Source organism: Pagrus major, chromosome 16 (assembly GCF_040436345.1).
Source record: "Pagrus major chromosome 16, Pma_NU_1.0".
Lineage (NCBI taxonomy): Eukaryota > Metazoa > Chordata > Actinopteri > Spariformes > Sparidae > Pagrus > Pagrus major.
Genome location: NC_133230.1, coordinates 29343669 through 29371035, shown reverse-complemented (window position 1 = coordinate 29371035; position 27367 = coordinate 29343669). Strand labels below are relative to the sequence as shown.

The window sequence follows — 27367 nt, the reverse complement described above, 5'->3', positions numbered from 1 at the left end:
CATATCTGTATTGTTTAATTTTAAGCCCTCCAAAGACCTGCATGCATCTGCAATGACCTGCCCTATAAGACCTGCCCCCACTTACCCTAAACAACTTCAGAACAGGAAAGAGTTAAGCCACTCCTAATCTGTCCCCTTGGCAGTTTGTCTGAGGAAAACCCACTGGCTATTGCACCCAACAGCACAGCTCCAATAGTCACAAGGACACGCAAACCCCTCCACCACGATAAAGTGGCAATTCACAGGGGGGATCTTGTTCATGAGTGAGGATAAGATGGAGCATAAAATTGGATTGGTGCAGCATTTGCAGTGATGTAGACTTTGTACTGAACTGTTGTAGTCGACTGTTGATGTTAAAGCATATCCATTGTACCCTTAAAAACATAAAATGTAATGCACTTCTATGTAATCCATTATTCCCTGGGGCTGCCTAGATGTGTTTGGTGGGAGTAGCAGTGCCTGAGGTGATGTTCCACTGGCTTTAGGTGTGTCTGATTAGTCCATTAAAAGCAAACACTAGAAAAGCAGCACACAGAAATAAAACTGTTCATCCAAGCAAAGCAGGGAGCTTATTGAAGCGGACATTTTAATCAGCTACCCAACAGGGGTGAGGCTGAGATGGTGTCGCCTCTGTTTGGTCTGTCAAGATGGGTTGCAGGCCATGGTATCTGTTCATGTGGGCTGGAAGAGGAGGGGCAGGAGGAGCTTTGAGGAGGAAAGGTAGCGACGAAGAGGTCTGAAACAGCTGTCTTTGCATTCTGCATGAAGGGGAGAATCAACAGCGAACCAAATGATAGCCATTCACTGTGATCAAAAGGACGATACAGTTTCTCCTCTCTGGTTCAGAGACAGGCTCTCAGGCCCCTCACTGTCTTCACAGTAGGGCTCTGTTTTTAGATTGAAAAAAGCTCAGTTGGAGGGCGAGTGCTACTCACTGCCAAGCAATGTGCCGGCCTCATGATTCTCTTTATTTGCATCACTTTCATTCAACCTAGGGAGACGGGTTCATATTATTGTTTGTATTATTCAGAAACAGCCAAAAATCATCAACATCAGTTGAGAAGAAATACATGTTTTGCCTGTTTGATACTTTTTTTTCAAATCGGTTGCCTTATGTACAGGACCCACTGGCACCGTGCACATCTCCTTTGCCTCCTAGATTACCAAGCTGTTGACAAAGCTTCCCGAAGCGATTTGTTGTAAGGGATCCATCTTACCGAACAAATTGGTGTCAAACAACTCGCTAACTCTCCTTCCGACTAATCAATAGGGAATTCATGGTGTGAGTGGGTGTCATCTCTCCATCTGTGTCCCACTTGTTTCAGCACCACGCATATCACAGAGTCGCCAGCCATCTGCCAATTTCTAAGTGCTCACCATTATTGTCGTTCAGATTTGTCATGCAGCTTGCACAGAAGCTGGTTACTCCTCCGCACACACGTATTTGCCAGTATCATAGATAAACATCTTGTTAACATTTACCACATCATTAAGAAGCATATGCAGAATACTTGTCAGATGAAGTGTGTTTGTCTGGTTTCAAGATAACATATATTACAATTATTTTACATCTATCCACATTTTTGAAAATTGCCTTTTATTATGATGGAATACTTTTATGTGGATTCACAACTTATTAGGGGTTGAACTAGCTTTGTTATTTCCTTTGCAAACTTATTTCCTGTTTTTTTTTTCCAGATTGGAATCAGGGAGAGAGATGACCCTAGTTTTGTCCATGAATCCTTTCCTGGACCCAGAAGGAGACCCTCCGCTCTCCACGTACCAGCCCATATGGGAATCGGAGCGCTGCACTAAGACCTGCCTTTCAAACCCTGCTCCACCATGCAGCTCTGAAGAGCAATTTACACCAGGTATTGACACCGAGCACAGATGTTTGTTCAAGTCCTTAGTTTTTTGAGCCCTGGCAATAAGTTGCCTCTGCCCAAACCATCTATCACTATTTGTCACTTGAGTGCAGATAAGCATACAGATATTAATGATGAAGAGCAATTAAACTAATGACCATGGTAGCTAGTTAGCAGTATGAGCGCTTGCTTTCATAAAGTTCCACTTTAATTGTTTGAAGGACCAACACATTTTGCCAGTAGGACATTTCCTTTTAAAATGAGTTACCCAATAAACATGTTCTTTCCCATAGCCTGCTGCCATTAAAATACTTTTAAGGATAAGGTTCAACTCAAGCTTAATCTGGTTGGACTGAAACTTAAATATGTTGTAAAGTAAAATGTCTTTTTTTCAATCAATGCATCAGAATTCTAAGTGCAACTCTGTTCAAGAAACTCAAGCAAGTCACGTAGGCAAATGGTCTTGCTCGAAACTCAAGGAAGTCCAGTTGCCTCCGCATAGCACTTAGGTATACCATGATCAGCATATGCATTAGAAAATGTGTTAATGATGCTGTACAACTCAGTTCGGTATTAATGTCTCACAGCACTTTTGGTTACTTATGTGATTTTCACATACAATATGTCCTTACAATACATTAAATGCCTTTAGTATCAAAGTAGAGTAAGTAATGATTACAATTGAAAAAATCTAATTATACACATTTTCTACCATCCAAGTTGCATAGATGTTGAGGGCCCCACTCCAGACATTATTACTTCCTTTTTTTAACATTTAACATTCTTAATCAAACAAGGCAAGGCATGGTTAATAGTCAGATGTTGTTCGTTTCGATGGCAACCAGATTGCCGTTCTAGCAAGATCAACATCATTAGCATGGATAGCAATAGCATTGATATTAGTATAGATAGCAACAGTATTGATATTAGTATGGATAGCAATAGCATTGAAATTAGTATGGATAGCAATAGCATGGATATTAGCAACTTTTACCATCATATACACTTAAGTCCATGATTCACATTTTGGGAGACACTGCTGGTGTCTGTATATGGAGCCAGAACTTGAACTACTTGAACTTTCGGTTACAAATTTTATATTTTCAATCCAATGGGTTTTTTTGCCAAATTAACAAATGTTTTGGCCTTGATCAGGCTCCATATCTCTACAGCTTCTCAAACTGCATGACGCATGACTCACAGATTCCATATGATAGTCATACGTCATTGTCCTATATTTGCGAAAGCTTTTTTTTTTTTAAGTTTGAGCGTAAAATTAAATTATTGGCAAAAAAAAAATACTTGGCGATTGAGTGTTGTTCATCAACATTGTCAGGAAATGACTCAAATATATGAAATATCATCAAATGACAAAATACACTGCATTGAGGCTCCAAATTACTTCATACAGGATTCTACAATTAATAGTTTGTGTAAGTTATGAAATCATACAATGGTGTTCATTTCTCTTATGTCAAAGATGTTGTAACATTGTTTAGTCCACCAGTGTAGTTGGTTTATGGTGTTTTTCTTTTCTGTGCCCCTAGAACCCCCCTGCAGGCGACTGCCTGATCATGTCTCAGTATCACGGATTGCATACTTCAAGAGGAAGTTTGTTGATGATGACGATGAGCCTCGCTTCAGTTTCAGGACATACTGCCAGACTGTAAGTATTAACACACTCCAAATTCTCACATTCAGAGCACACAGTGTATCAAGACAGCATTCAATTCACTCTTTAATTAAAATGATTGCAGAACATCATTTGTCATGATGACATAATTTGAAAGAAGAATATCACTGTCCAGTTATTCAATTAATATTCCCAATAGTTTACTTTATAGTAAGCTGGAGATTTCAGACTTTTTTCTGAATCACCATAATTTTGTGTCATCACTAACAGATTGCATTGTCATGTTGTTAACAAACATTGGACTCTACTCGTTTGTTCCATTGTGGGAATTTTTGAGGACACTACATAGGGGATAAATAATACACCCAGAATTCTGAGACTCAAATAAAATGGCAGTCAGTAAATACAGTGCATTGTTATTTTGCTTATTCAGAATGGCTAAAGCATTGTAAGGAACTGTTATCCAAAATCTTAAATTGGTCTCAATCAGGAGTTTTAAAATAAAGGGTTGGAGTTGGTGGGTGGGTAATGTTAAAGCTGAAACATGATAACAGTAGCTGGGCTTGATGTGCTGTACAGGTGAAGTACATGAGAATTGGCCACCTGTTGAATTCATTCTCCCAACAAATATTGGACAGCACAACCCCAGAGTATCTTTTAACTGCATTATTAACTGTGTAAACAGTATTCTGTTTATACATCCATGACTGTACCTACTAGTAGCTTTTATAGCTCAGTTAGCCCTGCAGCTAGTCAGACTACCAAGGGAGTGTTGGTGTTTACACCACTAGCACAGGAGCTTTGGACTGCTGGGAGAAAGAGTATTCAGGCCCAGGGCTAGCTGGCTAGCATGCTAACTTCAGTAGATATCGCTACAGCACTATACATAGACATCTTTGACATAACGTCAAAGCTGTTTTTTCTTCATATTCTGTTGATAATTTGAGTTCATGTTTGAATGTTTTGAACAAAAATTCCTACATACTGCACCTTTAATATCTTAGAAAAAAAGTTGAAAACTCTCTTACACAAATATCATGTAAAAAAAAAAGACGAGCTTATATAGATCTAAAAGGATAATGTCCTTCAGGTGGCACCAGTTTTGGAGGAGCGTGCCCATGTGCTGCGCCTCTCCCTGGAGAAGATGCGATTCATAGACGACCCTGAGGCCTTCCTCAGGCGCTCTGTCCTTGTTAACAACCTCCTTCGGCGCCTTCGAGCTGAGATCCTGCTCCAGAGCACTGACTGGTGCTTCCCACCCAACCCAGCATTCACCACTGGCCCCTGTGTCCCACCACCCAGCACTAACCCTGCTCACCAGGCGCTCCATGGAACAGTCCCCACCCGGATCTGCATAACGCCCCAGGCTGGCCCACCCTTCCGTAAGCGCTTCCGAATGGTCCGTGGAGGACAAGGGGATCTGCGGCCTGACTGTGCCCAGACATGCTGCTGCATCTATGCAGCGGCAGCTGCTGCAGGACACTACCTCCACCTCCCGTTCTCCATGTACGACGCAGCACTCTCCACCTGCCCGTCCACACCTCACTCCTCCTCCTTTTTTCAGCTAGCTAGCCACAGTAAGTTAGGGCTGGCAGTGGCCATAGAGGAGCATGATGACGAGGATGAGGATGCTGAAGAGGAGGAGGAAAATGAAGAAGAAGAAGAAGAAGAAGAAGAAGAGAGGGAAGAGGAAGAGGAGGAGGAAGAAGACAATGAAAGAAGACAAGCTGGGCCGTCCCTTGATGTTGTTGAGAACAAGTCAAGCCAGAAAAGTAGGACTAGGACCTTGCTGGGTCATGCACACACAAGGACAGCAGAGGACAGCTGCATGACAGACAGGGTAGAAGAAGAAGAGGAGGAGGAGGGAGAGCATGGGGAGGAAGAGGAGGAGGAGGAGGAGGAGGAAGAGGAGGAGCAGGTTGAGAGACCTTGTCAGTGGGACTCAACAGCCACAGAAAGGGAGCTCCACAAAATCAGCTTTTGGCACCGCAGAGCTCATAGACAATAAAAATTACATTCTAAGTGTGTTAGAATAAAAATGTAATGATGACCACAGCTGTCATCAGTTGAAGATTATTTCTCCTCATAGCAGATGAAGGTGTGAGCTACCTACTCTGTAGTAATGCCAAGTCAGCTGTATTTTAATCAGTTTTATTTAACTTAAACTCCTTTCAACTCTATTGCTTGTGTCAGATGAAAAAAAAATTTAAAAAGACAGTTTTTGGCCACTGGTGGCACTGGAAACACATTTATAGAGGTTAAGTAACCCTAACCATATGATGGGATCTTAAATCCCAAAGGTGAAGTGAAGCTTGCTATTGCACTGTCTCCAAGACCATTTTCAAGCCCCACAGCACAAAACTTAAGGTCTCAAGTGGGGCTTCATATTGGTGCAACGGTCTCGTTTCAAGACCCTAAACAAACCTATGAAATAAAGGGTTGTGGATTTGGGGGTGTGTGCTTCTGTGTGTGTGTGTTTGCAAGATAGGATGTAGCATTTAAAAAACTTTATTTTAAGCTTTTCTGTTTTATTAAAAACATGGGTTGCACATAATTGCGCGTGCCTATTTGAGTTCAACGCTGTCTCAGGCAATGGCAAGCGACTGTGCTGCAGCAGCGGCACGATGTGTATTCTTCAGATTATTTTAAATGACAACAATCATAAACATTGGAAATGTTAAATCACATCTTCAAGTGCCTTAGTGTTTTTATAGATACCTGTATATTGTGTGTTCATGTAATTGTTCCTGTTGCTAAGTAGATATCTTGCATTCCAAGTGACTGTGTTTGACTAAAACAGGACAAGGGCATGTGGTTAAATGCAGGGATTCTTTCAAATGTCGATGAAATTTCAAAGTTCATTTCCACACTCAAAATGTGTTTTGTTTGTTTTTACTTCAAAATGCATGTTTTCTAAGCACTACCAGTCTTGACAATGCCCAAACTTAAAGCTGATTTCAAGGACAGTTAAAGCTAAAGCCTTTAGTGTGCTCAGAGCCCCATTTGCATTTAGTTAGAATTAACCAAAAAAAGGCTTAGTAGGGTTCAGTTGGTCTGTCGATTGATAAAGTTTGAAGAAAACATATCTGGATCTGTTGCTTTATAAAAATCATCATTGAATCACACTTCTAATACCCTGGCGTCCTCACTGATCTACATATGTAGCAACAACAACAGGACAGACAGATAAAATGTCATTATGTGTTTTTGTGTGTGTAAAGACAAAAAGCTCCAGTTTTTTCAGTCAGCTCTATTTGGAAGTTAAAGGAATAGTCTGACATTTTAATAAATGCATACTTTCTTGCTGAGCATAAGAAGATCTACAACAAAGCTTATCAAAAATCTGCTTACCAGCACCTGTGAAGCTAATTAACATGTTTATATCTGTGTCTCTATCTTACTGGTGTCATTACTAGTTGCTCAGCAATCAGGAAGTTTCTGCGCCCAGCCAAGTAATAGTAAAACCACAATGTGTAATTTTTACACTTAATCATACATGTAATACATATTAATTAGTCAAATATTGAGTTTGAGAGGTGTTGGTGGACAGATTTTTTACCTTTGGACATAGCCAAGCTAGCTGTTCCCGCCTGTTTCCAGTCTTAATGCTAAGCTAAAGCAAACCTGCTGGCTTCATAGCTTCATATATACTGCACAGACATGACAGTGATATATTCTCATCTAACTCTCAAGGAGAAAGGGAAAAGGTATGTATCCCAAAATGTCATTCTATTCCTTTAAAGAGGCACTATGTAGGTTTGGAGAAGTAATTCAAACTCTTTAATATTTACAATATTAATGAGGTAATAATACAAACTCTGAAATGTTTTGTTTTTTTCCAAAACTGAAAAAACAAGCTGTTTTCAGAGGAAAATAAGGTCCCCAGAAGACTGTTTGAAGCTAGAAAGGTGGCAGGGTTATATAAACAATGTACAACAGTATGAAATTGTGTCATCCTTTAAGGTAAGTTTGTATATTGAATTTATTTAGTCATGAAAAGAGGGTTTGTTTATTTAGTTTGTTTTGCGTTCAAAAAGTCAATTACATTTTTTAAATGATAAAAATTTCTTCACCAAAAACTACATAATACACCTCCTAATATGACCTGCCTCCATTGATCCACACCTGTGTGTGTGTGTGTGTCGCCTGAAGTTCCTGCCAAGCACATAGAATCAAGCATGATAGAGTGAATTCATGTTGGTTGAACAGCGTCAGCCTGTATAGAAGGGGTGTCATGATTCCAATGATTCCATTTTCGATTATTTTTTTTTTTTTTAGCACTGTCAGCTATGCTATTGTTCGACTTTGACTTTTCTGCCCTGAACACTGTCATTTACAGTTCAACAAAAATGCCAGCCTTCAGTGATTCAAAAATAAACAACGAAAGATAGAAAATGATAGATAGATAGAAAGGAAGTTTGTTACAAAGTTTGGTTTCTCAAATCTGTCCCAAGCAAAACCCTCCTCCCAACAAAAACCAATAAAGGATCTTTGGCAATGATATCACCTTAGTTCAGTTCACTTTTTCCTCCATGAGTAAACCCTCTTCTCAAAAAAATCAATACAGGATCTCTGAAACACTGATTTAAAATTGAAATCGTGACAGCCCTACTATTTAGGTATATATTGATGAGGATACTATATGTCTTTTTTTTTTTTAAAAAAACCTTGAAGGAGCTGACACTCCTAAGTTTTCTACTTCACTAAAAAGGAACCAATTAATGACAGATACACTACATAACAAGTTGTTATTTTTGTCATGATGGCATGATCAGTGGTTTCTAGTTTGTTGCTGTGTCTCATTCGGCACCTCTGAAGATTAGGGTCCCAAACCTACACCGAAGTTTAAAAAAAAGGAAATATTCTATCGGTCAGTGGTGTTTTGTTTTGTTTTTCTTAATCATAGTGACGTACTCAAAGGTGAGAATTGGATGGTCTCAGTTGGTTTGTTGCCACTTGTCCCATCTTTTTCTTTTTCTCTTATGTCCAAAATAAGACTGGCATAGATGACACATCTTCAGCTAGATAAGTACAAGTACAAATGAGTACCAGCCTATTTACTTTACTTTGTCTAAACCCTAAATAATAAAAACCCAGTAATTACCAGTGGTACTTTTTTAAGGATGGAAAAAAAAAATGACAAAGCATAACTGCATTGTCTGTAACGACAAAAGAGCAAGTCAGCTCTGATTTTATGTGATGTTCTGTGACAAGTGTAAAGATCAGTAAAAGAAATGTTGAAAAAAATATCTGGCTTACTCCTCCTTTATTCATTTACATTACAACCTTGCAGTTCACAGTGCATTGACAATTGTGTGTGCGTGTATTTGTAAATGTATGTCTGTGAACTCCTGCTTATTGTCTTGCTTCCCACCCTGTCTGCTGTGCAGTGGAGTACAGTATCACAGCTTGCACTCACCAAAGGTCTCTCAGGTGTCACTTTGCCCCTCAATTCTTGTTAATCTTTCTGACATTGTGTCACCTCCACACTCCACCCTGCACTCCCTGTCATGTCTGTTGTCCCTGCAGTATTCACTTGTAACGTAAAACACACACACACACACAGACCCTTAGACCTGTGTCCCCTACAACCTTGAGAAAAGCAAGGGACAATTAAAATACAGGCACTTCGTCAATATTAAGTGTTATTAAGAGGTATTCTGTATACTGGTTTAATGCAGTTTGTGCATACACAGTACTGTCATCCACCTTAAGTGCCTTAAGTTAAATGTTGCTTTGATCCAGTATTAGTGCTCCCTATGTGTTCCCTTATTACTGGATTATTTCTAATACTGTGCAGGTTTTGTGTGACATTCCTCCCGATTGCTTGAAAGCAGCTAGCCATTGTAGTACAGACTGCAGAGATTGTGTATGTGTTGGTAGGATGTAACAGTGTGAAGTGGGGAGGTTAAATCATGGGTCTGAACATCTTGACAGATCTGTTGGGAGGTGAGGATGGAAGATCATCTCTTCACGACACTTCTGCCGCAGGGGTTTGTGTGTGTGTGTGTGTGTGTGTGTGTGTGTGTGTGTGTGTGTGTGTGTGTGTATCCTGCTGCTCATCTTTCTCTGCTCCTGCTTCACATTCCTCTGTATTTTTCATTTCACTGCACTTTCTATTATTAGATTGTCAGATTGTAATGGATTGTAATATATACAATTGTAATTTTACTAAAAATAATGTTAAGTCAATTTAGATGTTTATAATTCCATATTGGGAGTCAAATTTAAAGAGACCTGTTTAATTATGTATGCTGGTCTTGAGTGGATTTATCCATCAGTTTAGCTAACTTACCTTATGGGAGCTCAACTCCCATTGGTTCCCATGTAACTCAAACCCTAATTTTGACCATTTATAGCCTATATTACTTTTAGCTTACATTATTTATCATTTATCAATTACTTTAAGCTAACTGCTATAACAAAAATGTAACCATTTATCCATTAATTTAAAAAAGTTAATATTTTTTGCTAACTTTATAATTTCAGTTTTGTCAAATATAGTTGAGCTACTCCACAATCTTTCTGTGAATCTCCTGGCAAATGCAGAAGTACTCTGTACTACATGATAGTGCATGATCACCATTACCTTTAATAGCATAATTATTTAGTGTACAAACATGCTAAACAATATGACATCTAACATTAATAACATGTTCTTGCAGTAAGAGGATGTTGTTGCAATTGTAACCTGTGTGTGTGTGTGTGTGTGTGTGTGTGTGTGTGTGTGCGTGTGTGTGTGTGTGTGTGCGTGCATGTGGGTATGTGAATACCATATGTATCTCTGCATACATAAAACAATGATCTCTTCACCCCTTCTTCCCCTGTGCCTAAGGCAAAGATGGGGACTTGCCAAATAACACACACACACACACACACATCGCCAGGCAAGTAGAGGGGAGCTGTCATTTGTCAACAAGGAATTTTGGCAGCTCAACGTTGCCATGGGAACTGTCTGTTGCTGAGGACTGGTTTTGCATCACAAGGTCCTCAAATTGGCTCCAAAGGCTCGGAGGTCCCACCCCTCCTCCACACGACTCACCTTCGTCTCTCACAGCTTCAAACATATTGTCAGGATTTTCTTTTCTTTTTTTTCTCTCCCTGTTCTGCTGTCTTCCATCTCAGACACAGAATTCCTCTGTTCCATTCCCCAATCCTCTGGTTTTGTTATTAGCAGGAAGATTTGTGTATGCTGTGTCTGTACAGCTAATAGATAGATAGACAGATAGATAGATAGATAGACAGATAGATAGATAGATAGATAGATAGATAGATAGATAGATAGATAGATAGATAGATAGATAGATAGATAGACAGACAGAATCCCTCGCAAGGTAATATCAGCGCCCAAGGTGACATCTTCAAATGTCTTGTTTTGGCACAGTCTGTAACCCAAATATTTTAATTTTACACTGATATAAAACAGAGAAATTGCTAATCTTCACAGTGGAACGAGCTCATGTTTGGTATTTTTGCTTGAATAATGACTGAAATGATTTATCAAAAATAGTTTAGTTTTCTGTCATTCAACAGATTCAACGGATTAATAGACTTATTGTTTTAGCTCTAACGTTGAGCATCAGCATTGCAAAAAAGTAGAAACTAAGTTATTAATACGCTATATCGTATCATGAGATCGTAGAGTCATTGTTAACAGTGTCATAAAAAGTACCCAAAAGTCAGACTTGAGTAAAAGTGAACGTCGCCCATACAAATAGAACTTAAAAGTCTTAAAGTATCTGATATAAAATGCAGTATTAGTATGTATTCAGTGTAATCTCCTGGCAATAAATGTACCTAAGTATCAAAAGCATAAGCAAAAGTAAATTAAACATATTTACATTTACATATATGTACATGTATAAAGTGTGTACTTGCTGTTGACTTGCCATTGGCGTTATTGGCCAATTATCAAATCAAATCAAATCAAATCCATTTTATTTGTTTAGCACAAAATCACAATCACATTTCCTCAGTGGGCTTTACAATCTGTACAGTGAACGACATCCTCTGTCCTTAGACCCAAGGAAAAACTTGCCATATTGACAAAAAAAAAACGGGGAAAAAAAGATGGAAGAAACCTCAGGACAAGCCACAGAGGAGGGATCCCTCTCCCAGGACAGACAGAAATGCAAGACATGCCGCTTGTACAGAACAGAAATATCGTAATTATCAGAACAGATATTCAGTATATATAATATAGTATATACTGAATAATAGTCATTTTTCTGATTACCAGAATCAGTGTTTTTTTATGATAGTAGCAGAAAATTGAAATACTCAACTAAAGTACAAGTACCTCAAAGTTGAGTAAATGTACTTAGTTACATTCCATCACTGACTATCAAAATAAAGGATCTGTCACACATTAGACCACATTCTAGGCACATGAATACTCTGGCCAGTGCTGCACTGCATCTATGCCGCTATAATTAACAGAATTTACACAATAAACAATTGTTATTTATTATCAAAAACTGCAAAGGCTTATTCAATTCTTCTAATATGCATTATGTTGTGTTATTGCCCATCCATAGTAGAATCTGTGACTATGGCATCTACATTAATATTGGTTCTTTTACTCTTGGAGCGTCTTTCGAATACAATAAAAAATAAAATAAAATACAGCAGATCTTAGGAACAAGCTCTTTTGTTTATGACTTTTGGTGAGTGAAGATGAGTGACTGTGCCCTGTTATTACAATAACAAGCCAAATTGCTGTAATCACTGCAAAACTGAAGATCCTGGGCAATATTACAGAGATCAGATGATATGAAAGAGGATTTCATCCATACAACCAGAATGCGTAGCTGTATCAGCTAACAATGACTACAGCAATGATTTGCCCTCTGCAAGTGCTCACAGATTATTATGCCTGAATTTTCATCCATGTCACTGCAGCTCAAGCCCAACAAGTCGATCCCCATTGGATCAATTTGATTCAGCTTACATAACAACCACAGCTCTCTGGCTGTTGTTGATGTTTCTGGGTCTCTCCCTCCAGCATAATGCGCCTGTATTTTCACTGCAGAAAGAAGCTGTTGGTATTTGATAAACACGCAATGTGTAGGATGTCCTCAATCCCAGACTGTGAAGCACACTCCCTTTTCCCCACCGCTGAATCTTTCACGGTACCAAGACAAAGTTGTGTATGAATTGTGACTGGAGATGAATGAGATGTGTTTAATTGGCTATGAATTTGAAGATTTTTGGTGTCTTCAACTGACAATAAAATTATCTTTCTGGATCAACCCATATCACAACAGGAGACTGTGCATGCAATACAAAGAACATACTAGCAAGCTGTCTTAGATAGATTTAATTGTACCTATACCACCATCATCTTCACCTTCCGCGTCGCTGCTCGTGCAGTCGACAGGTTAGCTCGTAGAGTAGTTGATTTGTACTGCCCCCCAGGGACAACTAAAGCCTCCCGGGGACAAATAAAGTATTTGTGAATTTGAATCTGTAACCGCTTATCCTTTGCAGGGTCATGGGGGGCTGGAACCAATCCCAGTCAGCATTGGCGGCGGGGTACACCTTAGATAAGTCGGCAGTTCGTCAAAGGGCTGACATATAGGGACAAACAACCATACACGCTCACATTCACACTTAATTTAGAGTGACTGGTTAACCTCACATGCATGTCTTTGGATTGGGGAGGAAGCCGGAGTGCCTGGAGGCAACCCAAGCAGCACGGGGACATGCAGGCTCCGCACAGCAAGGTCTCGAACTCAGGACCATCTTGCTGTGAGGTAACGACGCTAACTACTGCGCCGCTGTGCCGCCCTAGATTAAATTCTAGGCCCAAAAGTCAGTGCTACAATGAAATCTGTACATTCAGTATCTAAGACCACTGATCTGATTTTGATTAAACTTCAGTGATGTCATTGCAAAAAAACAAACAAAAACAGTTGATAAAAACTAAATGTTACCAGTCTAAAGATGAAAACTTTTAACTTTTTTCCATTAATGAAAATTATGTGAAAATGTAATAATATGTGATAATGTAAAGTTGTGTTCCACTTCAAAGGTTTCCCTTTTAAAAGTGTGGAGCACACACACAATACATCAACTGTATTCCCTTGGTGTAGGCCTGCCATTGGGCGGCATTGAGTGTTATTTGAGGTGGCATTCTCCTTCCTTCCGCTATCTACATGTATACTATTACCAAAATGCTCTCCGCTGCAGGAAACAACATTCGAGCTGGCAACCTTCACACTGAAAATGGCAAGTTACCATATCCCTAGCTTGGTTGCAAATGATACGAACGTATATAATCTAGCTGCCCTTAACTTTTCTTCTGAAGGGATTAAGCCATTTTAATGCCAGGGCTCACCTCCAAAACAAAAACAAACAAACAAACAAAAAGTCCCCCTGGCACTATTTTGCGAGGCAACATTGCTGCATCCTGGGCTGCCCAAGACAGTTGTGACAGTGCTGCGGAACTGTGGAGGTCTGGCTTTGAGAGATTATGTCAAAGTAGTTGCTCTCAAAGAATTACCGTTGTTTGATTGTTTTGATTCAGTCTCACTCTTATTAATCCGGTTGCCACCTTGAGCAAGCAGCTGTGTCCAGCGTGGGGACGGCCTTCCATTCCAAAACACCCCCACTCCGAAACACCGCTGTTCCGAATCTGACTTTCAAGTTCCAATTACTTCCCAATAGGGTTAGGGTCAGGGGTTCCCCAATAGCCTTTTCGGAATAGCGGGGTCTTTAGAAAAAATGGGAAACCACGCCATTACGAAGAATGGAAGTCTATTTTCGGAACAGCGGGGTTTCGGAAAGGTGGGGTGTCAGATTTAACACAGTTAAACTTGAACAAGGGTTAAATTAGTTGTCTTTGTGCTTCCATGATAATCATTTAAAATAATGACATTCGCTTTCTCCTCTCATCAGTGTTTAATCTCTGTTAAAAAAGCAACCTGTGTCTAAGTAGAGTGAGCAGTAAAGGCTTTAGGTCGGAGGTTTGAGGTTTGAGGTTTGAGGTTTTTGTTGTATGAAGAGGAAACAGGTAAAGTGAAAAGCCACACCCTGTCTGAACACTGCTATCTTTGGCAACAATTCACAAGTTTCCTTTCGCGGCCCTGAATCACTCTCCTTGTTTCAGCGTTTAGCTGCAATGAGGCCTGACGGACCTGAGAGAAAGAATGAGGTTAAACGTTGGAGGAGGGGGAGAGAATGGCCTGAGCGCATCCACAACATGTCCTCCTATAACCTTGTTCTATATCTGTCCTGCCGCATCCTCATTTTGCCTCCACACTGACTGTATTGTACAACCCTCTGGGATCAGATGATAGGCTACACATCTCTCCACCCATGGCACACTGTCCTATTACCTTAAGTCATGTCCTCTCCTGCTCTGCAACATGGACTCTTTGAACTGACTCTAAGATAGAAATCAGGAAGGATGAGATGGATTGACAAATCTGGCTCTTGAGGAAAACCTGGCAACCCTGGATGTGAGGATGTTAGCTTTGGTTTAACCCTTCAAGTCTTTGTCTGCTAGTACCGACCATTTACACTCTTTACTTCCGACTTTCAAATGTCAACCCTCGTGTGTTTTTTTTCCTTCTTGGATGCATTTATCACATGAGGCAAGCCAGGTCATCTGTGTCTGATTAATGCCACTCTCCTGGTCTCTCGGCTTGTTGTCTCCGACCCAAAGCACGCTTTGACTCAAAACGCAGCGATTGTGTTTTGAAGCGCACGAGTGGTGCAACCAAGCTGAAAGATGTTGCAGGCAGAAGGAATTCAGCTCGGTGCTTTAACAACATACAACACTGTAAGCATCGTTCGCCTGTGATACCATCCAGTGGTCAAATCGCTGTTAACCTCATCACCAACATAAGACCTGAGCATTTGTAAATACCAGATCAGGTTGCAATCATTTCAATGTGTAACCAGGGTAGTTTAACCCCAGGTTATTACCAATGTATTTTGAGAATTTAGCTAGCACTTAATGAGTTTGTTTAATTAATATTAATGTTTTATCACCAGTCAGTTGTCGTGTGTGTTATTTGGGGTGGATGTTACAGGTCTTCTTTAAAGGTCAGACAAGTACATTTAAGCCAATCTCCTCACTGAATCTAGATACTTAGATATTCAACACTATCTTGAAGTAACAGGTTAGGAGGGGTTACAAAAGTGGCAGGCTAGCCAGGAGATTAGTGCAAATTAAACTAGAATCCACCCCAAACTATTTTTAGAGAAGTTTGACTTGCATGGGCCTTGTTGTCTTTACGCCACAGGCATAGTTGAAGCATATACTGATAAGGCGATGTCACCACTGTTACTTGGCACGTGAGGATCATTCGTGAGGTATGTCAATAGGGGCTTGGGAGAGAACTAGCCCAAAGATGCTTGGCCGAACTGAGCACTCTTGCTGGAAACAGTAAAGCTGGCTTTTGGGATATGCTTCAGCATGAGTGGTAACCGTTCAATCAGACTCTGTTCCCCCACAGAGTCCTGATACTCGCCTCCAGTCTTCAGATCAGTATGCTCCTACACATAGTAGTAACAACAGTGCTACTGATGAAGGTCAGTCTGACATTCTAGAGCCAAAGCCAACCAATCTGGCAACTGGCTCTCTTCCCCCCATTGCTTCTGTAAGTCCCCCTTTTCTTGATAAGGGCACAATAGTTCCACCCCAAATCCAGAAAGTAATTGAACAATTTCATTCGTAATGACACAACACCATCTAGTTACAGCCAGAGCCAGATCAGAATCTTTTCGGCGGCTGCCAAAGCCAAATGGCGAGGTCGATTATGACGCCTGGCGAACCCAGGTAGACCTTCTTCTCAATGATGCTTCATTGTCTGACTCTCAAAAAGTAAGGAGAATCTTAGAGAGCCTGCTCAGCCCAGCTGCTGATATTTTCAAGCCGCTTGGTACCAATGCACCCCCCGAGGCTTACCTCAATCAGCTTGAATCAGCGTTTGGGGTGGTAGAGGATGGTGAGGAGCTATTTGCCACCTTCTTGGGTTCAAACCAGAATTCTGGGGAGAAGCCCTCTGTCTATTTGCCCTTCCAAACATTGAGGAGACATTATCAGCCCTGAGTGGAGCAAGGTGGTTCTCGGTAATGGACCTCAAGTCTGGTTATTACCAGGTAGAGATGGCAGAGGAGGATAAACCTAAGACTGCGTTCAACCACATGCTGCAAGGTGTGACCAACGCACCCAGCACATTCCAATGCCTGATGGAGAAGTGTGATGGCGACGAGGTTCTTGTATTTTTAGATGACCTTACAGTCTTTTCCAAGCCCTTTGAAGAGCATGAGACAAGACTTCTGAAGGTGTTACATTGTCTTAAGTACTATGGTCTAAAATTGGCACCTGAGAAGTGTCAGTTCTTTAGGTCATCTGTACAATACCTTTGCTACATGGTAGATGCCCAAGAGGTCCACACTGACCCAGACAAAAGCTCTACTCTCAAAGATTGGCCTAACCCTGTGAACAGAGAGGAAATTAAACGTTTCCTGGGCTTTGCAGGATATTATAGGCGTTTTGTGGTGTGCTATTCTAAGATCGCCAGGCCCCTTAACTCTCTCACTGTTGGGTACTATCCACGCAAAAAGAGCAGTAAAACCTATAAAAAGAGACCGTGGCTGCCCTTTCAACCTTCAGATTCAACATCAAGTATCGAGCTTTACACACTAACGGGGATGCAAATGATCTATCTAGATGACAGCACCTTGGGAAGATGAGGACTTCCTGCAGGAAAAGGAACAGATTAATGAGATGGCAAAGCGCATCATAGAGGGGGAGAACCGAGAGATCCCCACTGATGTTATCTCTGGAGTGTGTCAGCACCACTCAGTTACCTCACCACGACTTCCTGTCCTTGCGGAGTCTCTTGCTATAGGTGCTTCATCAGTGCCTGATGTGTTGACTGGCAAAGGCCAAACCACGTTATCTGGGATGACAAAACATAGTTGGCATGAAGCACAAAGAGAGGACCCATCTATTAAGAAAGTCATCACCTTGGTGAAAGGTGCACGGAAACCCAGCTTCAATATTGTGAGTGCTGAGCAGCCTGAGGTCAAGTTGCTTCTAAGAGAGTGGAACAGGCTCGAACTCAGAGAAGGGATCCTTTACAGGGGGTGTAATTATCGAGGAGACACAATCTATCAGCTTGTGTTACCTGAGCAGTATAGAGAGAGAGAGCTCTACAAGGGTTACATGATGAAGTTGGTCATCTGGGACCTGAGCATGTGCCAAGTCTTGCTCGAGCCAGATTTTACTGACCGAGATTGAAAGAGTCCATCGAACAGAAATGCCAAACCTGCAAGAGGTGTTTCCGGAGGAAGTCTAAACCACAGAGAGCAGCGCCAATGGTAACATCAAAACAACTTAACCATTAGAATTAGTGTGTATGGACTACTTGTCACTCGAACCTAAAAGCCATGACACCAGGAACAATTTGGTCATTACTGACCATTTCACAAAGTTTGCGGTAGCAGTACCGACAAAGGATCAAAAGGCCAAGACTGTCACCAAGGCTCTCCCAGAGAACATCCTCGTCCGCTACGGCTTTCTTAGTTGCCTTGTTGAGCGCTTTAACAATACCCTCTTAAGCATGCTCGAGACCCTGGACGAAAAGGATAAAAAACATTGGAGACATTTTGTGAAACCCCTTGTACATGCGTACAGTTTTACAAGAAATGATACCACGAGTAATGTACCATATGAGCTGATGTTCATCAGGCAGCCAACTCTCCCAGCTGACCCCATCCTGGGCATCGACCCTCCAATTGAGACGCACAAGACACATTCAGAATACGTTCAGAACCTGCGCCAGCGTCTCCAGGAGAGTTACGCACTGCCTGCTGAGAACTCTGAAAAAACAAAAGAGAGAAACAAAATACGATTTGATGACAAAGTCAGAGCTGATGCGCTAGTCAAAGGAGACCGGGTCCTAATAAGAAATGTCAGCATAGGAGGGAAACATAAACTTGCAGACAAGTGGGAACACTTTATCCACATTGTTGTGACGCATATTGATGGTGGCCCTGTGTATGTAGTCAAGCCAGAGAAAAGTAGTGGCCCACATTGTACCATTCACAGAGACTTGCTATTGCCATGTGGGTTTCTGCCTATTGAGGAAACTCCAACGCAGGAACCATAGCTAGGCAAACCAAAGAAAATGGATTTTAGAAGCAGTAAAGTCACAAACCAGAATTCAGAGGGAGATTTGACAGATGTATTGCTTCTGCGGCATCGGGATCAGGGCCGATATGGGCATTGTTTCACTGATCGGGATTGGCAATTTTGAACGTGGACCCAAGCCCGATGATTTTTACATCAGCTGTCGTAAATGGAGCACAATTTGTGGCAGAACACAGACGCGCGCGTAACGTTACTTTGACAAACCTATGGATAAAATGTCTGCAGTGTGGAAATATTCAAAATTAGTAAGCCAAAGCAGTCCAACGGCGACATGTAACATCTGCAATACGACCGTTTCATGTTGCATTTAATGCTACAAATTTGGCACATAAAAAACAAACACTCAAAGGAATACAACGAGTTCAGCTCAAGCAATACAGGCAAAGGCACTGAAGCAACAAACACTCGCGGATACTTTCAAAATGAAAGAGAACTATCCTCGAGACAGCGACATGGCCAAAAATATTACAGAGAAGGTAATTGAATTCATCGCTCTGGATAACCAGCCCATCTCTGTGGTAGAGGATCAGGGTTTTCGCCATCTTCTGGAGTTTTTGAATCCCTGGTATGCCCTACCATTATAGTCTGTAATGCTGCACCAAGTGGAATTGTGATGTTCTTCATTTGAGTGTTATAGTTTTACTTTAATATCTGCACTAAGTGGAACTGATAAGAGCGAAAGACATTTTTTAATTACTGACTTTGTTTACTTGGTTGTTTTTGTTAAAAAAATAAAATAAATGAAAACCAATGTTGCAATAGCATATGCAGAATAAGAAAGAGCCATGTGAAAGTATTTACTTTGTTTCAACAAAATAAAAAAACCTATAACAGCTTGGATGCAGGTCATTTTTTTCCTAATGCAGCTGTATTATCTAGGAAAATATTAGTTAGGGCAAAGTTTTGGATCGGGACTCAGTATCTGCAGATACTAAATATTAAATGACTCGGATAGGGATTGGTGTAAAAAAAAGGGCCATTAATCTCTCCCAAATTCTCTGCGAGAAAGCAAATATTTCCTAAAATGTCACAGTATTCTTTGAATCTTGAAGGTTTGACTTAAATGTGGTTTGGTAAATCACACGTTGTGTAAAAAAGGAACGTACCAGTATTTACCTCCTACTGCTGATTTTATCATGTTGTTGATTAAACACACATCTTGAGCATTTGTTTTTTCAGTTTCGTTCACAGCTAGTCCAGTCAGTCCACAGAGAATTTTTTTACACTCATAAGTCATCCGACCACTGACTGTATCGAGATAAGTGTAAATAAAGATCTCTCAGTCTGCCAGCATCCATCATATTAAAGCAATGACTCAGATCGCCCTCTGAGTCATTTCTAATGCTACTCATAGCCTCAAATAACCTTAAACTCCAGACTCTAATTGGCACGCAAGCTAAATTCTTATTAGCTGGCCTATTTGTCTCCTGTGTTTTGGTGGTTACCGAAGAATTATGGTTCCCAGTGTAACCAATTAGAGCCCAGACACACAAGTAACTCTTGCATCAGGATAGGTCAAAAGTACATTGTTAAACCATGTCCCACTGTATACAATAATAGCATTTTATTAAATCTGGAGAAAACCCCATTGATGAGTTGTCCTTCCAGTCTTGAAGACAGTTTTTCATGTAATTTCAGTCCTACCCAAACAGTTACCTTTGCATTCATTTGAACTAAAGGGCAGGAAATATATGCCGTTTAGCATTATCACTGTTATCAGTCCCACGCATAACCACATTTTGAGTTTGAGCCACAGAGAAAATACCACCCACGTATTAATTTGCCAGCCAGAAAGCCTTTAAAAAGCAAGTAACCTAAAGGAAAGAGGCAAGAGATGAAAAACAGCTCTAACGGGATTTTCCAGTGGCTTTACAAAATGTATCAACAAACTGTTGAGCAGCAAAAAAAAAGGGGGGCTTTGTTGACAACATCCTCTGCACATACATTACATCAATACAAATGCAGTTTGGTTAGATCAAAACTCAATTTCTGGCCTTTCCGGGAACACAAATCATGCTTTTAATTTCCAATAAAAGCACAACCTCTCATCTTGGCAAGGAGAGTCAAACAAAATAATTTCCCAGAGTCCAAACAAACACAAACCAATTTTATGACAAAGGAAGACTGAGTTTTCACCACAATGCTAAATTTATGAAAGTTGGTAGTTTAAACAAAAAATGCCACTACAAAACTTTCTTGTGGTAGCATAACTACATAGAAACCACCCAGTTAGATGAAAACATTTAATCTGTTAAATGTACATTGCAAAGAAAAGATAGCAGACACTAAATATAATAATCAGCATGGAGTCATTTATTACACGGATGGAAAATAATAAGCCATGTATGGTTTCCTGGCCTATAAGAAATGTCTGTTGAAGCTCCTAAAGACACATCTACTGGTTGATTTATGTGTTGTCTTCTGTAGTGATCAGTCAGTCAGTCAATCTGAACACCTTTTCACTGACAGCGAAAGAACAGATTAATTGCTGTCGGCAGTCGCTCCCTCCAGCAGATCATGGTAGCTTTTGTTAATGTGGAAGTTATTCAGTCTCAAAACACTCGATTTAAAATGGGTTATGACACAGACACAGGCAAAAAGATAACCTTGTCCAGCCTCCACAGTCTGGATGTTTAAGGACTGTAAACCCAGTCGGTATTACTGGCTTGAGTCTGATTTTAAACCAACAGACTTGCAGATCAGGACATTTTCAAGTTCATACTCGAACTTGGGTACATGTATATTGGAAAATGTTTGCATGATTCAATGTTTAAAAAACACTTCTCATACTTTCTATTGCTGCAGCACCTCTATTCACCCTCTGTATGCACAGTCCCTTTTAGCTCCTGTCTCTTTAAGGCCCCCTCCTTAAAAGCAAAGTCTGCTGTAATTGGTCAGCTCTCACAGGCCTGAGCAGGAACCACCCACTGTGTTTCCACGTTAGCTCCGATTGTGTTTTTTACAGCCACGGCTGTGCTGGAGGCATGGCTGAATGCAGTGACTGTATAGTTGTGACATTACGACCTTATGGAAGTCGAGACAAATGAGGATATAATCTACAAAATAAAACAGGAAACAACTAACCCAAAACCCAAAACATGGCACAAGTGTCATTACATTGTGATGACTAAAGATTCTACTTCTTGTTATTTATGTATTTTCTGACTATTGCTTGTCAAAAGCGCCTACAAAATAAAATCCTGTGAAACAGTACAGTTTTGTTGCAATTTACAAATGAGATTTCACTGCTTTAATGGCAGCTTGTTTACTTCTTACTACAATAAAGATAAGTGTATACTTAAATAACCTATAGAATGACTTGTTGATTTTGAATACCGGCCAACTTTTTTAGTCCATTTTTTGGTCTTTCTGTCCAGATTGCCTTGAATTTAGGTATTTACATTAGTTGAACAGAGAGAATCTTTTTGGTGACCTCTTGACCTCTTCTTCTACAGATTCCCCTCCACCAACCCACTGTACTCGAACAAAATTTTCTGTTGATATTAATGATCTGTAGGGGGTGACTTTTCGCAGGCTCTACCAGGTCAAATTGACGTTATACATGAAAAATGTTCATTTCTGATGGAAAATATATGATTAAAGCATTTTACTTCACTTCATGGAAGTTCACCACAAACTTCTGCAGGAGTGACCTGCCAGGAGGAAAAATGTCTCTGTGAAATTTTATGTAATGATGTCTGTGTATGTGTGTGTGTGTGTGTGTGTGTGTGTGTGTGTGTGGTGTTGCAAGTTGTGCTGTACTGTATGCCATTAGGAGACCTCACCAGCAGTTATTAGAACGAGTGTCGTTACACTGGTGTGTAGAAATGGACACCACCCTGCACCCCCACCCTCCCCATCTCCATCTCTTTGGGTGAACACTTCACCGCTCTCTTTGGGACCCACAAAGCCTCCGAACAATAGATGCAGTGTACTCAGGACTGTCACGGAAATCACTGCAGTGAGAGCTTGCCTCTGTGTGTGTGTTTCCCTTGTGCACATAAGAGTTACACCTTCCATGTGTGCGTTTGAAAATGACATCTGCGTTCATTTCTATACGCGTGCGGGTTTGTTTGGTTGTGTGTGCAGACTGTGCCATTTCTCTGAGAACTGAAGACACATTCTTTGAGCGGTGGGCGGCCCAGAGGAAGCAGAGGGGCTTTCAGATGGTATGACAAGGTTGCTGTTTAACTTGGAAAGCTTGAATGTTTATTTTCTCTCTAACCTGTGACAAGCTGGCAACACTCACTGAAATGAACCTGGAGGACCACTGGGAGGAAAACCGAGCCTGGGGCATGAACGGGAAATCGGGTGGGGAGGTAGACACAGACAGACAGAGAGAAGGAAAGAGAGGGAGAGCTCACACTTTAGAGTGAAGCTGAAGAAAAACAAACCGCACTAAGAGAGTCATAATGTCTCAATGACTGCATGTTTCTGGACATCTAGAAAAATCCCTAAAATGTTTCCTACACAGCAGTTAAGCTGTGCACATTAACAACAGCTGCACTTTTTTATCACCTCAACCAAATCACACACTCGTAAAGTAACATTTAGCATGCTGACATCACCATACCTCACAGGATTTTATGGCTAATGAGTCCTCAAAATTCAAGCTGTTCATCTTGAACTTAAAGTGTAGAGTGTAACAGGCTGGGCACACTGGACACGTGTGCAGCGCTGCTGTGTGGCATTTTCATTTCGGTGTCCATGTTAACAGGTTAGACCAGCCACACAGGATGCCTGAGACGGGCGTGTCAAGCGCGGTTCAATGCAAAAATGTAGATCGAATACAGTTTTAATGTCTGTATGTGTAGAATATGTCACAGACATGAAGAGGATACACACAACAGGTGAGGGGCAGTTTCTTTCCTGCACACTGCTTTTCTTTCACTTTCACTTTCCTCTAGTTCCCCCTCCGGCTTTCTCGCTCTTTCAGTGGGGGTAAAGGAAAATCACGTCATCATATCTATCGATAATCATCAAAGGCAAACTCCATGTAAACAGACAGGGCAGGCAGGAGCCGCACCACAGCAGACACATCAACAGAGCGCCTATGTGAACACAAACGCTAGTGAGCCGCAGCAGCTCGGTAACGCAGCATCCAGTGTGTCCAGCCTATAACAGTTCGTTTGCAGTTAAAAGTCATTCTTAAAGGAGACATATAATGCTCATTTTCAGGTCCATAATTGTATTTTGGGTTACTACTAGAATAGGTTTACATACTTTAACAAATCAGCTCAAATCAGTTTTCTCATACTGTCCAGTGCTGCAGCACTGTATTCTGCTTCTGTCTGAAATGCTCTGTTTTAGCTCATGTCTCTTTAAGGCCCCCCCTCCCGAAGACCCAGTCTGTTCTGATTGGTCAGCTCACTCATGCCAGACCCAGCACCACTAACAACAACAGAGCAGCTTTGCTAAGTCAAGGTATAATTATGCAATTGTGTGACATGGTGACATAGTGTGATGTCATAAAGTCAAAGAATTAAAGGCAGAGTACTGACGAGGCGTTTCAGGAGCAGTGTTTTCTGTGGGAGAGAGGGGCTTCTGTTGGTGTGGACTTTGACCTTTTTAACTTTCAACATCTTTTACATGCATAAGAACCCATAAAACACTGAAGGAAGGGGAAAAAAGCATACTAGGTAAAAAAGCATGGCAGTTTAACTGAGACAGATTTTTAATATTTAGTCACCTTTTTTATTTTCTTTTATTCATCGGCAAACCAGAATATTAAAAGCTGCCATCCGAGGATCCCACAAAAGATAGAAAGCATCCTGACTGGAAACATCACAAACTGATATGGTTCGTGTGTGGCCCAGGACAGGAAGGCTCTACAGAGGGTGAAGAACATCATTGGTACTCATCTACATAGCAGCAGTGATAGTGGTGAAGTGAGGTGTCTGCACAGAGCCCAAAAGAATAAAGACAACACCCTCCCCAGCCACAGTCTGGTCACCCAGCTGCCATCTGGTAAAAGAGACAGAAGTATCCGCTGCCGTACCACCAGACTACAGAGCAGCTTCTTTCCTCAGGCTGTGAGGTGCCTGAACTCATCCTCAACACTCAGGATATTACTTTGAGGTTTTGGTTCACATTTTTCAACTCTGTCTTCCAACAATCACATGCTCATACGCACATTGAAAGTGTTGTGGCTGTAAACTGTCACTGTATCACTGTAATGATTCCTTCTGGCCATACTGGCCCATGAAGATGTCCTATTCAATGAAAGAGATGAGGGCCAAGGTGATGAATATTTAAATATGAAATTACCTGTTTTCACAACTATTCCACTGCAGCTCAGAAAGGTAACACTGGTTAACTCAGATTGCTGAAGCCTCATATAAACTTCAGCTGCCTTCAGAAAACATTTTTCGCACAATCAAGGCCTGCGGAGTGGAATTGCTTTTATTTTAAGAATTTTAGTTTAAATGTTCAAAAATGAACTAATAATAGTTAATAGCTAATAATCAACAGAATGTGAAGAAACAACAGTATCGATGTTATGTCAAAGATGATTTGTGTTGCAGAGTTGTCAAATGAAGTACCTCATGAGGCAATAGTCTGATAGTAAAGCTCAGGCAGAGTCAGCTAATAGGGCCGCTAGCTGCATGGCCAACTGAGCTAACTAGCTAACGGCAGTTGCAGTTAGCAGCAGTTAGTGGTTACTCTGGTTATATGCTGCCCCCTACATGCTTGGAATATAAATTGGCAGTTGCTATTTCTTACATATTGCACTTTTAAGACAATATGGACAGGAGGAATGGTTAATCTGACCAATAACTCATACATATGGGTATGTGAATATTATTTTAAGATAAACTTCAAAAGATATAAACCCATCCTTTATCCTCCTTCCATGTACAGCTATATAACTCATCCTGTGCAGTGTAACTGTTGCTAGCAGCCTCGAGGAATATGCATTACAGCCTCACAAGATTTAACATTTTTAACTGAAAATAGAGCGACAAGCTTTACAAAACGGTCTCTGCATGCTCATATTGAATTTGTCTTGTACTCATGCAATCCTTTTGTTATAAATAAATTCATTTCCATAGGTTTTCACATGCATGTGTGTGTGTGTGAGAGTGTGTGCCTGCTGATGAAACTGAGAGGAACTCTGTCATTTATTTGTTTCAGAACCCAAAACAAGCTAAGCGTTGTCCAGTCGCAGGCCTCCAGCCAGAGTGCTTCCTTCACTCGCCAGGCTTTATTGTTCTTCAGGCCCTCTCTGCGCAGCAGGAGGATGTTGTCTGTTTCTTCTTTCTCTTACTGACCCCTCTCAACACACATACACACACACACACACACACACACACACACACTCACTCACACACACACACACACACACACACACACACACACAAACATACACTGAGCACAGACAAACACACACCATTCATGTGGGAAAGAATGGGCCCAGTCTGGATTAGGCTATTCCACTGCGTAACACTAGACAAGGCATTCAATATCTCTAGCCTTCTCTGTCCAAACAGTGTCTTGGCACAGGCTGAGTGGAGGGCTGGAAAATCCCAGAGCTGCTGTTGAGTTTTTGGTGCGACCCACTCTTTTATTATAACGACTCTATAAATGCTTACAGACCCTCAACTTGGCTCGTCCTGAGAAGGGATCTCAAGAAAGCCCCGTTACGCAAACACACAGACATTAGGTACACATGACGCCAGTGGTGGAAAAGTTTACTGAAGTAAAAGTACTAATACCACACTGTGAAAATAGTCCACAAGTAAAATCTTGTAATTAAATCTTTACTTAAGTAAAAGTATACAAGTATTATCACCAAAAGAAAGAAGTAAATTGTACAGTAAAATGGTCCCTGTCAGCATGTTACTATTATACCTTATTACTGCTGCATTAATACATATTAATATGTTATATCTTACTGCTTTAGACATTTATGATTGAGCTAATTGTAACTACTTCATATACTGCTGGGTAGTTTAAAGGTGCAATATGTAAGGAATGGCCAACTGTTGAATTCATACTCCAAATAAGCCAGGAGTAACCGCACTGCTGCTTACTGTAGCTGCCGTCAGCTAGTGAGCTCAGTTAACCGTGCAGCTCACAGTCGTATAAGCTGATTCTACCAGGACCGGGAGCTTGGAGCACCAGTGGAGTACCAGTGTTGTTTACTATCACATTTTTGAGGTACAAAGTGGCTACGGGCTAGCTGGTTAGCATGCTAACTTAAATAGATATCGATGCTAATTCTCTGAAGAATTTTAGACTCTGTGTGATGAATCAGATCTCTTTAATACATGCAGCATTCTTCCAAATTGTCCTGAGTTATATACTGTCAGGTAACAAGAGAACAGTGGTGACATACTTTATGACAGTTGTGTTGATCGTGCCTTCCCCAGGGCAGTGGCGCTTTGATGTTTTATTGGACAGTAAGTGTCATCCTAGCTTCCATCCTGTTAACGACGTAGGCAAAGAGAATTGCCCCTCATATGACTTGCTGACCTGTTCTAACACTGACAACTCCCCACATCTTAGGTGAAAGGGAATCTCCCCTCCTCTCACATCCTGATATGTTCTTAACCATACATTGATTTCTGAATCCAAAACTGTTTAATTCCCGCATGCGTTACCACCACCAAGTGCCATATGGTGGTGTAAGTATCTATGTGTGAGTAATATGTGGAGTGAAGAGGGCTTTTGGTATGTGCTCTACTGAGTGCCATTCTA

At 40.9% G+C, this 27367-nt stretch overlaps 1 protein-coding gene across 1 annotated transcript; it reads left to right on the top strand.

The window, feature by feature from the left end:
* Positions 1–1704: 1704 nt before the first annotated feature.
* Positions 1705–16558, top strand: sertad4 (SERTA domain containing 4). Its single transcript, XM_073483811.1, has 5 exons — positions 1705–1871; positions 3413–3531; positions 4589–5416; positions 15963–16038; positions 16203–16558. Exons 1-5 carry the CDS (start codon positions 1718–1720, stop codon positions 16556–16558), a joined length of 1533 nt encoding a protein of 510 aa, XP_073339912.1. The 5' UTR covers positions 1705–1717.
* Positions 16559–27367: the final 10809 nt, after the last annotated feature.